This window comes from Ambystoma mexicanum, chromosome 4p, assembly GCF_040938575.1.
Source record: "Ambystoma mexicanum isolate Mex_15411 chromosome 4p, UKY_AmexF1_1, whole genome shotgun sequence".
NCBI classification, from domain to species: Eukaryota; Metazoa; Chordata; class Amphibia; order Caudata; family Ambystomatidae; genus Ambystoma; species Ambystoma mexicanum.
The window spans coordinates 769,579,545-769,591,880 of NC_090927.1; the positions used below are offsets into that span (position 1 = coordinate 769,579,545).

The following is a 12,336-nucleotide window of genomic DNA, read 5'->3' on the forward strand; positions in this document are numbered from 1 at the left end:
AGAAGCTATAATACTACCAAGAGGTGGTACTATACTTGGGGCAACTTATTTCTGCAAACAGGAAAAGAGAGGGCGGCGCCACCTCTAGGCCCAGTACTGTCAAGGACATGCAGCAGTTTTTGGGCTTATGTAATTATTGTCCGGCATGGATCCTAGACTACGCAGTCTACACAAGTCCGCTGTTACAAAGTTCAGAGAAGGACGAAAGACAAAAAATTGTAAATTGGAATTGACTGAAGAAATGAATAAACATTTGAGGACTTAAAAGAAGCTATTTGCACGGCCCCCGTTTTAGCAACTGCGGATTATACACAGGAGTATTATTTATTTTCCCACTCTGAGACGGGACGGAGGCATACAGGGGCAGCAGTGGTGCACAGTAAAGGGGGGGGCATGAGGTTCCGATCATGAAAAGATTACGTATGCACTATTCAGCTCAGGCAGCGGAACATGTTGCTCTCATCAAGGCCTTGAGAGCATGCAAAGTTCAATTGATAGAATAAAAACATAATTGAGGAAGAAGACTTTAGTAAAGGATTCATGGCACACCCCTGATTTTTCTTTTTTAATTTTTCACATTTTGAAGGTCCAGAACCTGGTTGGCCCTAGTGGGAAAAGGGTCTCTCCCTCTGTCCCTCCCCCTCCCTCTTTCTCTCTCCCCGCCTCTCTCTCTCTCTCTTTTTCCCTTTCTCTCCTTCTCCCTTTTCCATCTCTCCCTTTCTTGATAACCTTTTTTCTCCTCTCTAGGGATAAACAAGGATGCCTGACCGACGTGTTCAAACCGGTTCATAGTGATAATATCGAATTCAAAAATCTCGAAAACCAAAATCTCGAATACAAAAGGCCGAAAAATAAAATATCGAATTTTTTTTTCAATGTGTTTTTTTTTTTAAATGGGGGGTTCCCCCCCCCCAACCCCCCTTTTTTTCATTTTTTTTTTATTTTACCCCTTTTTTTTACTTACCTGACCCCAAAAACATATATAAATAAATAAATAAAAAATTCGATTTTTTTTCGGTCTTTTTGTATTCGATATTTTGTTTTCGAGATTTTGACTGACTACCGTTCAAACCACACTGTTATGTAGGGATAAGGTTAAAATGAATGTCATTTGTTCTAGGAACGATACAAAACAATATAATACCAAAAAAACATAATGTATGACACTGGTCGTGGTTGTTGGAGTGTATGAAGGTCCGTCTGTTATATGGGGTGGCCGTATAAAGGGGGGTTCACAGTTAAATAATGCTAGTATGAATATGCAGTTACATAATTCTAGTATGAATATGTCAAGAATTAAACAATGTCTCACTTTTTGCCGGCCACCCCTAAAGGTTTTCTTAGACGAATAAAATGGGAAGTACGAATGACGTATGATTTATATAAGGGGTTGGGCTTTGACACCATTTCTGACATTCAGTACTCAGAATCATCGAATAGCTGGTAATCCGATATGCGTACTGCAGGAAGGAATGTGATAAATGAAAGCTGTTACATGTGTGCACTTATCCTGCACGCATTAAGGGCTCCTAAGGTTTTAGTTGTACATCCAGTCCCAATTACAGAGGCACATTGCCTGGTACATCTTGCACTATGTAGGAGGCACACAGCGTGCAGTTGAGGAGCATTGATTTAGACCCAGCGCTATGCAATGGCAGTATGAAATACAGCAGGGGTCTACAAGCACCATATTTTTCCTTGGGAGGTCACTCACATGTCAACGACAAATGGCAGGGCACCACAGTGACATGCCCTGCAGATGGACTGATCGAGTACAGCAAAGAAACAATAGCCCAATTAGAGACTATGGGCCTGATTCACAGAAGCGTTTTATAATGGTGCAATCGCACAGGAAAACGTTTGGTGAATCGGGCCCATTGTGTGCGCAAATATGGTCCGAATACATCACATGGCTGACATGGATTGCAACAATGGAGAAGCCAGTGCAAATACATAGAGACATAGACTATGAACTTTGTTTTAGCAATGAAGGATCAGTTCCTGTTGGCGCAAACACACAGTGCAACCAAACTCTTGTGATCCCTGATATGACAAAAGGTACGGCAGCAGTGATGGATTACTACTGGGTTTGTCGCCGGCAAACCTACTTGCACCTCCCACTATCCTGGAGGGGCAAGTGTTCACTGGCCACCCTGCACTCAGTACTACTAGAAATCCCGGAAGAACATCTGAAGGGGAAAGAAATGCCTGTCAAGGTGCCAACAACTACTCCAGCACCTAAAGAATCAGTAAGAAACTTGCAGATCACACAAGAATTTGGTATGCTGCCAGATTAAGTACGATTTCAACAGCTGGGAAGAAAGAAGAGATCACGCTATGTCTCGAAAGACTCTTCCGCACTGCTCAGAGGAATATCCGATAAGTATTGACTTTTTAGCTCAGCAGAGTCTTTCTTTTATTCTTTTTTGGCTCCTGGGGTACAAGCAGCTGCTAACGCCAAGTGGGTTCAGATCATCCGATGAAAGCTAGTCCAGCTGGCCAATGACACATAGAATGGGTTCAACGCCATCAAAGTAGAGCTCTGCGAATTGACGTTCATGATGATGCAAAACCGCTACATGCTGGATCTGTTAACAGCCATAGAAGGAGGAGTGTGTAAAAAGTTGGGAAGCAGCTGCTGCACTTTTGCACCCCCGGAAGATGCTGAGAATGGGTCACTATCCAACGTCATCGAGCGGTGCATAATCTAAATGAAGAAAGAAGGTAGAGTTCAGAACACTGATTGGCTATTGCTTGCCTTTGATTGGGACCCGTCATGGCTGGGCGCAGCGGTAAAACTACTGGTCCTGTTATCGTATTCTTCTTGGTCCTCTTCTGCACATGCCAATTGGGTCTCCGATGTTGTGTCAATATAGCTCCAAATAGTGCAAAGAGGATGGTATCAATTGGGGTATCTAAAACACCATTCCATACAATAAACAGCGAAACTCAAACTGATATGTAGAAGTAACAAAGGAGGGAATGTTGGGAAGGAACCAGGGTCCTCCTACACCCTCAAGCGCTTTAGAATTAGGCAAGACTTCTTTTAAGTGCTATAATGGACTAATGGGGAGGGGGGCACTGGAGAAGGACATGGGCAGACACTGAAGAAGGCAGTTATTGTTTAAATATATGGTACAACTAACTATTAGCTGAATACATTTGTAAATGTCAGATCTATGCATTGTAAAAATCTTAGTACGCTATATTCAAACTCCCACTCCCTCCCTTCCAGGAAGAATGTGGCTTGTGCTAAAAAGATATTACAGGCTTCGGCAGTATTCGCTAGCACTGGCAGAGCACACAGTGACTCAACCAGCTGCCTACTGTCCGTCAATAGTCCAAGAAGGCTAAAATGGGATTTACATGGTTGGTGCACAAAATGCAGAAATGGGACATATTATGACCATTAAGGGTGAGTGAAATATGGATAGAATGAATGAAAATTGTTTATAAATGTTTAGGTTTTCCTGGGGCTAGACCTCAAGGTTTGTAAGTCTGTAGAGCTGCAGTGTGTTTCTATGTAATGTAGCAAAATGTAGAGCAGCATGGGATGACAAAACCACTGACAATGAAGAAAGGAAGGCATCCCTTGGATGGAAGAAGGATGGATTGGGATGAAGACATAGCCCATATCCAGTGACGCGACTACAGCAAGACCGGACTATATAATAAACTCCTGCCTGGGACCACTGTGGCAGGAGAAAGGAAAGGGTGAGGGAGAAGACCGTTCAGATAGCAGAATCCTTTGCTACCATCCTCATTTTTGTGAGGTTAAACTTGTTATCCTTACAAGATAGACATTTGGCCTTATTTCCATAGAGGGGTGTTTTTTATTCTGGTGTGAGCATAATGAGGGACACCCTTACAGGGGTTTCAAGAGTCCTCCACACTTCTTTCTGTTTCTAGGTGGTCCCATTTTGCCTGACAGTTTTGGGGATGGGAGGGCATGGGCTTGCTTCAGAAGGTGCACTTGTGTCAGTCTTTGCCAGATCTGAATCAGCCCACAGAGCTTCTGGTGTCAGCCTCAGAATGCTGGTTAACCACTCTGCCATAGTCGCTGCCAGCACTGGGTGGTCAAGTGCCCTTTCCCCTGAACACCTTTGTATCCCTTCTCAACTTGCAGGACTAGTCTACTCTATCTTCTGTCTCCTCTGTTTTACCTTCACGCCTGCAATAATCGTGACCTCTCCACCTAATCTTTTAGCTCTTGTTCTTTCACACTTCCCTTCACGTCTTTTCCATCTTCAAGGCATCTCGTGACTCGGCCAGTCTTCCTGGTCTCCTCCTTCCACTTTACTTTTCCTGTCCCAATTGCCCCAATCAATTTTTCTTTGGGTGTTTCTAATCGTTCACCCTTCTTTGCTTTCTTTTCTCTCTCTCTCTCTCTCTCTCACCCCCCCCTCCCTCCCTACCTTCCTTCCTTCCTTCCTTCCTTCTCCTTGCTCCGCTTTTTTTCTCACTCCCCTCTATTTCTCTTTCCTCCTCAAATCTCTCCACTGACTGCCTCATTCACTTATTTGTCCCTTCTCTTTCCACTTGTGGCTCCTTAGGCCTTTCCACTCTCCTATTAATTCTCCACCTGCTCTGCCTTCTGTCCTCGCTCAGGCTCTTTCTCCTTTCTTTTCAAATGTTCACCTCCTCTGCTTTTTACTGCCATTTTCAGATCTTTCCATCATCTCAGCTTTGCACCTCCTACACTTTCTCCTCTCCTCTCAGACTTTCTCCACTATCCTCTCACCTTTCCACCTTCTCGGCTCTCTACTCCCCTCTCCAGTTGTTTCTGCTCTCCTCTCATTCTTTGCACTTTTCCCCTCCCACCTCCCCTCTCTGCCCCTCCACCTCCTGCTTGCTCTCTTCTCCTACCATTCTTGTACTACTACTGCTGCCCCCCTCTTATGAACGACACCCAGCAACGAATGGAGGCAACTTAAGTAATAACGTGCACTTGTTTCCCACAGCTTCAAACTCTGAACCACACTCAGCTGTGGTGCTGTAGCCACTGAGCAGTGGGCTTAGTTATTAAATTTTAAAACGTCCTTCACAGTAGTTTTGACTTGTTTCACGCTCTTTGGTGCAGCTTTCCAAACAGAACCCTGAAAAGGGTTTCCACCATATTGAATCTCACAATGTTCCATTATTCACGGACGCTGGTCTCCTCCTCTGAGACATCTGTTTGACTGTCCCACCACTCCTTCCGTCCGCAAACACATTCCCTGCAGGTTTGTGGTCTTCTTCAGGAAATTAAATGATGTTCATCCCTGTTGTTGAATATTTGTTGTTTCGAAACGTCACTACCCCATGGTTGCTAACTGCCTCTTGTGTCTGGCTGTGCTATCTTGGCTTTCTTTAGACTGATGGAGATGACAAACAGTTTCATAAGGGGTTTCAAGAGCAAGTTTGCAGCATTTCAAACCTTCGTTTTTAAAAGAGGCACAGCAATTCCATCAGACTTTCATGTGGAATGTGGTTTTGTGAAGCTGGGGTTTTAAATATTTATTTTACTTGTAAGGGTGGACAGCCTCCATATAGAACTTCAATGGTTGTGGAGCTGACCAGGGTGGCTGTACCTAGTCGATTCTATGAGGGTAGCCAATTTATTGATCATAGTCGATTGTAGAATGTGTCTATTACATGGAATACAGGTTATGGCAGCATGCAGCCTCTATGGTCATTTGGGTTAGAATGTAGCCACTTTAGGATAGCTGGATTCATTCTTAATTCATCCACCCAGTTGTTTAGAATCGATTTCAGGCATTCCTCTGAATAGAACCATTGCATTTTTCCTCTCGCACCCGCGTTTATGGAATTAGCCGAAAGCGTGGTTACACTCCTGCAAACATCCTCTTTCAACCTTTAATGGCCATAATTCACACATGCATAATAGCACCGCCCAATTCCCCATACTTTGGACCTCGGTCGCCTGAGGGCGCTCAACCTACAGCACGTTGGGACCATACCCATGGTGAAAGCGGCAATAAAAATGACGAAATTAAATTAAATGAAAATAGTAGTTGATGGGACAAAGGGGAAGGGTCAGGACAGAGGACTGAACAATACAGGCTAGAAATGGGCTTGGCACCCTGGGGGACCCTGCATCCACCTTCTCAGGGCCCTATGCAGGCAGCGGGTGGTGGTACCTGGCCCACAGGCACAAGTGAGCCTCAACTGCTACCCCAAACATGAAACTTAGTCACACTAGGTAGAGTTAAGTATACTTTGTATAGTAAAACAACTTAGAAGGTGGGAGGGCTGTGTTGTTCTTCCTTTCTGGAATTCTGAATTGTTTTTTTACTTTAGATATGACATGAAAACGAAAACAGAAACTTTAAAAAAAAAAGTCTTTTTTTCTGGGGGGCAAGGATGTTTCCCCATACTGCTGCCTATTTGCAATGGGAAAATACTTATTCAAAGGAGCACAGGCCCGGAGTCTTTTGTGCTAGGACATACATTGCAGATTTGTTTTGCTGATACTTACCAGGGTATACTCTTTCTCCAAGCATGGCCTTGCAGCGCTTACAAATGATTCTGGGATTGGCCTCTGATTTCTGGAGGAGAGACAAGGAGATTTTTTACATTTCTTTTTAAACCTTTAAAAATACATTATTCAATGTTAGGGTCTGAGGAGTACTGCAGACCTCATCCTGCTCTTTTTACAGAACAATGGCAGAAAGGAACATCTGTTAAATGTGCTGCTACTAAGACCACCCTACAGACAGTCTGCGACCCAATTGGCAACTGCGGCACCCACACCGGGTGCTTAATATTGCTTTGTCCTAGAACTGACCCATTCTGGCAGGAAAGAGGGTAAAAATAGATAACTATGTACAGGTTTCTTTCTGCCCAGAATATCAAGAACTGCCGCAGCCACTAATGGCACGGCAATGCACCCCAGTCAAAGTTAGAAACAAGTCATCGTGATTATTGCACGTGGTAGAGCAGTTGCAGAGGCGAATCCGAATTCATTCCACACTACATTCATTCAGTGCAGCAATCATCTCAGATCCGGTAGGCAACAGCAGACAGCTTACAAGGGCTACTTTATGGCAGTGGAATAGAGCATGGACTGATTTTTGACAGTGGAAATGGAGCAATTATTTTAATTGCACGAGACAGGTGGGAAGGTGCACCTTTTAACACAAATAAGAATATTTTTCATAAATCCTATCTGTTAACAGGTGCATGAGCAACCCGACCACACGTGAGCTGTTCGGGTAGTAACTGCATAGAATGAAGTCAAGTTTAAACCGAGAGATGTTTCAACAACGTGCTGCAATGTTTAAACATATGCAACAATGGGTGAGGCTTTTCAACCGCTATTTGATGTAAAAACAAACCAAGAGAATCATTTATATTCACAAGCAGGACATACGTGACTTCTTGCAAAGGATGTGTCCCGTTAGACTCCCTCGGTGTAGCAGCAGTCTGGAAATAGCAAACCTCCCTTCATGCACACTTAAACATTGTGTCTCTATTTCACCTGTCAGTTCCCCCCTACAATGTTCGCATTTACAATGAGTTTGTTCCATAATATGCCTCTGCCAGCAAGCACGAATGTATGCCTCTAACACACCAAGAAAACCCAGTAGTAGCTGGGGAATGGAAATGAAAATGATTTATTTTTGGAAGAGTTTGTTGTCCCTAAATGATTTGATACAGTGGATCAAAGGATCCTCTTGCCAATATTATCTAACCTCAGTGAAAAGATCGGTGTGTTGCTAGCACTGTAGAGGTATTTCTCTTTTTAGCCAGTGACAAGTGGGCACTGGTGGGGCTTGGTCAACATGTTTACTGTTGACCGCAGGTTTACCCACTTTTCCTTTTCCATCTCATAAAATATTTTGGGCTTCGTTTATGATCTTATTTTAACAATATCCCAGTATACTTCAGGGCAAACTACAATATACAGATATTTCATTCGGCTCCAAGATCCCAATGTCTTACTCTACAGTATCAGCAGTAAATGGAATAGTGATGGCTCAAACGAACAAAGGTTACCATACTAGATTCCACAAGAAAAAAGACTAATCCACTAAACTTAACTAATTAAGGTGGGAAAATGTCATTGGCAACCATGAAACAGTACAAAGATTTCACCTGCTTCATTTTTCAAGTCCCTAGTGTGCTATCTGAGACGTAAAAACCTCGAGTAAAATGTTTATACATGCTATTACACCTATAATACCACACATGGGACTTTGTATCATTTCACAGGTGTAGTAGGGGCATCAAAAGAAATCCAATGTGTCCAATTCCCCAATGCGACCGCGTGCTGAAATCGAATGCATTTACACCAGTAAGTCATTTTCATGCTACAGTAAATGGATTGGATTCATATCTGCGTCTTTTTAGCACCTGTTAAAAACAGGCAACAGTTCAGGAAAGAACTCAAGAGCTTCCTCTTCAAGGAATGCCTACTCCCTAACACATAGGTCCACATGGCCTGCCCTCCTCACCATACCTGAGACTCAGTTAAATGCTCCCAACTGTCTCCAACCCTGTTTTTTTGTAGATTCCTTGCTGCCAATTGGAAAGATCCAGTGATCTTTGTACCAATTGGCAGCAAGGGATCTACAAGCAACCAGGGGAGGAGACAGTTGGGAGCAGATCACAGTCTCATACAGGGTGAGGAGTCCAGGGTGTGTCGACCTAGCTGTTAGAGAGGAGCCATTCCTTGAAAAGTAAGGTCTTGAGCCCTTATCTGAACTGTAGGAAGCAATGGGGCAAGTCTGATGGTGACGGGGAGGAGGTCCTGGAGTCTTGCAGCGTAGATACAGAAGGCCTTTCTTCAGGATCTTTTCTTCTTGCACCGTCAGATTTCAAGTCTGTACATTTCCTTACTTCTGGTAGATCACAGGCCTCTGGAGAGGAAGCCTGGGGACTTCAGTATGACAGCCTTGTAGACGATGAAACAGGATTTAAAGATGACACAGGCTTGCAGCAGGGGGCAGTGCAGATCAATGAGGGTCAGGGTGATGTAGTCGAATATGCAGAGTCCTTTGATGAGTCTTGCTGCAGCATGCAGGAGACGCCTCAGAGGTGCCAGTGATGTCGACATAAGGCCTTCCAAAAGAGCATTGCACAGCAGATGTGAAGTTGTTTTCTGGGATGAAGGGATTGATTATCTGCAAGAGAGAAAGTTGGAAGCAAGCCGTGTGTATCTTCCTTGCTATATGCTGTTTGAATGTCAGGTTTTTGTCAATATTGAACCCAAGGGACTTGACACAGGTGGCCAGCTGAGGTGTGAAGCCCTCGAGACTCATAGCAGAGAGCCAGGTGTGGATGTCAGGGTGTTCGGTGTTGTTGGTCAGCAGCAGGAATACAGTCTTGGAGGGATTGAGCTTCAGTTAAGCACTGTACATCCAGGACTGGATCAATGTGAGGCAGGACTTGTGCCTATGGATGTCTTCGATGGAGGATATCTTGAGGTAGACCTGCATGTCTTCTGCTTTTGGTGGATGTGGATGTTGTGTAGAGTTTTGTTTTGGGTTACCTCGATTTGAGAGCAGTTGGAGTAGCCCCAGATCTTGCATCCACATAACAAGAGTGTGCATAGCTTAGCCCTATAAACACAGACATTTATCAAGGAGGCGAGCACCATACACATGTGGTCAAATCAGAGGATACGGGATCCAAGATGGCCGCAGACACGAGATAGGCATGTCGACGGCACTCCGGAGCCTCCAGGCGGAGATAAGCGTCCCCACCACCCTCCTGGATCATCCGCTTGGGCAGGATCTCTGCACCCGAAAGGTGAAGATAGCCAGCAAGCATCCAGGAGGAGTGCAGCCCGTGCCAGGATCAGGGAAGCGTCCTGGTGGAACACGCCAGAAGAAAGGGCCTGCTTGAACGGAGGGAGCTCCGGGTCACCAGTGGCTCCCTGGCAGCGCACAGCGGGTGGCCCGGCCTGTGAGTCGGCAGGTCCACGGAAACATGTCGGACCGCAACCCCAGAACTGGTGAGGGTGGGCTAACGGAGGAGCTCCCCAGTGGTTAGCGCCGATGAGTAAACGCGGTCGCCCCGGAGGGGCTCAGTCAGCAGGCGGTGCCTGAGTGCCCACCACGCCTCCGGTGACCGGAGGAGTGCTTGGGCTGAGTTCACTGGAGGAGGGGGCTCCCCTGAGCGGAGAGACCCCCGTCAGCAGCGGCACCTGTAGGGGGAGTGGAGCCCGCTCGGGAGACGGGAGGGGCTGAGGGAGACCGCCCACCCCACCACCTGGGCAGGAAGATCAGAAGCGCACCTTGGGTGCTACTGTGGGCCCGAGACTGAGAGGCGAGCAGGGGAGGCTGGCGGCGGTTACCAGCCGTAAGGACAACACAGCCTACAACAAGATTTGGCAGCATACCTGGGAACCAGCGACGCTGCTACGCAGAGCGGAGCTGTGGTTAAAAGATACTTTGTATGAAGTGAGGGCGCAGGAGAGTGGGGGACTGGGAGTGGGCCCCCGCGACGCCGGCTCGGTCCACTTCTAATATTAGAGCCGGGCAACACATATAATCCCACCGCCTCACAGCCTACATCTCGCCAATTTAGAAGTCACGAAAAGCTTTGGAGGAGCAGTGACTGGCAATAGTGCATACAGTTACTGGCTATGTGTTTGGAGCAGCAGTGCCTGTTATCATAACCAATACAGGCTGGAACCCCTTTGGTCATAAGTCACGGACTGGTTCTGGACTTTCTTTGGGCTGCAACCGGGAAACGGGACAACGGGGGACTCTGAGTGAAGGGAGGCTGATTACGGGAGTGGGAGATACTGGCGTCCGACGCCCCCCAGCAAAGAGTATCATAGTCGTGGAGAAGATTTGGGGCGGTGGATCCAGGGTGTGGCTGGGAGCAGAAGCTAGTCAAGAATCATGGATGTGTGACTCCCTGCGCCCCCCCCCTCAAAAAGAGCTCATTGGAGGGCTAGCGGAGTGGAGGACGCCGGGGTGAGAGACCCCGGGGAGAATAGCGGTGGCGTGGGAGGCGCAGTGATACAAGCAGTCCTGATTGAAGTGGTCTACATTCGACCATGTCCTCAAAGAATAAAAACAAACAGCCCAAGGGTGGTCCTTCACAAGCAGAGACCCTAGGCACTCTCCTAACCTTATGGCAGCAAAGAGAGGAATGTGACGAGCAGCCAAATCTCCAGGAGAAGAACAGGAACGCGGGCCCCCTCGAGGAGGATGCCATGCAGGCCCCGATGTCACGACAGGACCTCCACGGGGAGATCTTAACACTCCAGAACAACCTGGTCAAAACTTTTCAAGATCAAATACAGCTGCTTAGATCAGACATTAACCAGGCGGTGGCGGAAATGAGGCAGGAAGTGGGCCAGCTAGGGGAAAGAACGGACATCTTAGAAAGGGGCCTGCAAGAGGTGGACAAAGAGGTCACAGAGAATAGCGAGGCGATTGAAAGACTCGACACAGCAACAAGAAATCTGGAGCGGAGGATGGAGGACTTGGAAAATAGGTCGAGGAGGGTCAACATTCGGGTGAAATGGCTACCAGAGGCAGTCCAAGACAAGGATCTAAAGGAGACACTGCAGGACATATTTGTGAAGCTACTGAATGAATCTTCCCCAGAATCAGTGGAGTTGGATAGAGTCCACAGTGTGGGTCGTCTCTACAGTGGAGCGAAGGCCAGACCAAGGGATGTATTAGCGGCATTCTCCAGATATGCACAAAAGGATGCCGTTTTGAGAGCTGCCAGGCAGAGGGAACCCCTAACCTATGACGGCCATACAATAGAGCTATATCAGGATCTGGCCAGTAGCACTTTGGTGAAGAGACGGCAAATGAACCCTATCCTGACCTTCCTAAAAGCTAAGGGGATCAAGTATAAATGGACTTTTCCCTTCTGCCTCCTTTTTGATTGGCAGGGCGGTCAAAAAAGGATAACATCGCTGCAGGAAGGAGCAGACCTGCTGCATTTGGAGCTGGATCAGGAAGAGACAGAGAGGAGGTCGGAGAGGTCACTGGGGGCCGATCATGCACATAAATCTAGGGCCTGGGCTTGGTCTACGGTGGGAGGGAAAGAAAGGAGGAAACCTACACTCGTGGGACCCCCTGACGGGTCAGAGAGTAGGGAACAACAGAATGGTGGGGGAGACACTGCCAGCGGGTCGTCTCCCTGAGGGTAAAGCTCGGTTTAAAAGGGGTGGTGGGCTTTGAAGCTATTGTGAGGGCAAGGAGCAACAAGTAGCAAACATCTTGGGGTAATGGAAGTGAGTAATTTAGGGGTGCAGGGGAGGGTTCTCCCCAGTTGGGCAAAGGGGGGTAAGGGGGAGTTGTGGGATTAGGTGGGAATGCGGGTGAGAAACTACAGAGCACAGGAAGAGCGGCATTATGGCTT

The 12,336-nt window shown here is 46.7% G+C and overlaps 1 protein-coding gene across 3 annotated transcripts in view; it reads right to left on the minus strand.

The window, feature by feature from the left end:
• Positions 1-12,336, minus strand: part of UBE3D (ubiquitin protein ligase E3D) — a 1,234,197-nt gene that overhangs the window by 903,247 nt on the left and 318,614 nt on the right. For all 3 annotated transcript variants that reach the window (XM_069606318.1, XM_069606319.1, XM_069606317.1), the window contains exon 5: positions 6,479-6,548. In XM_069606318.1, coding sequence (XP_069462419.1) covers positions 6,479-6,548 — 70 coding nt within the window. The remainder of the gene's footprint in view (positions 1-6,478; positions 6,549-12,336) is intronic.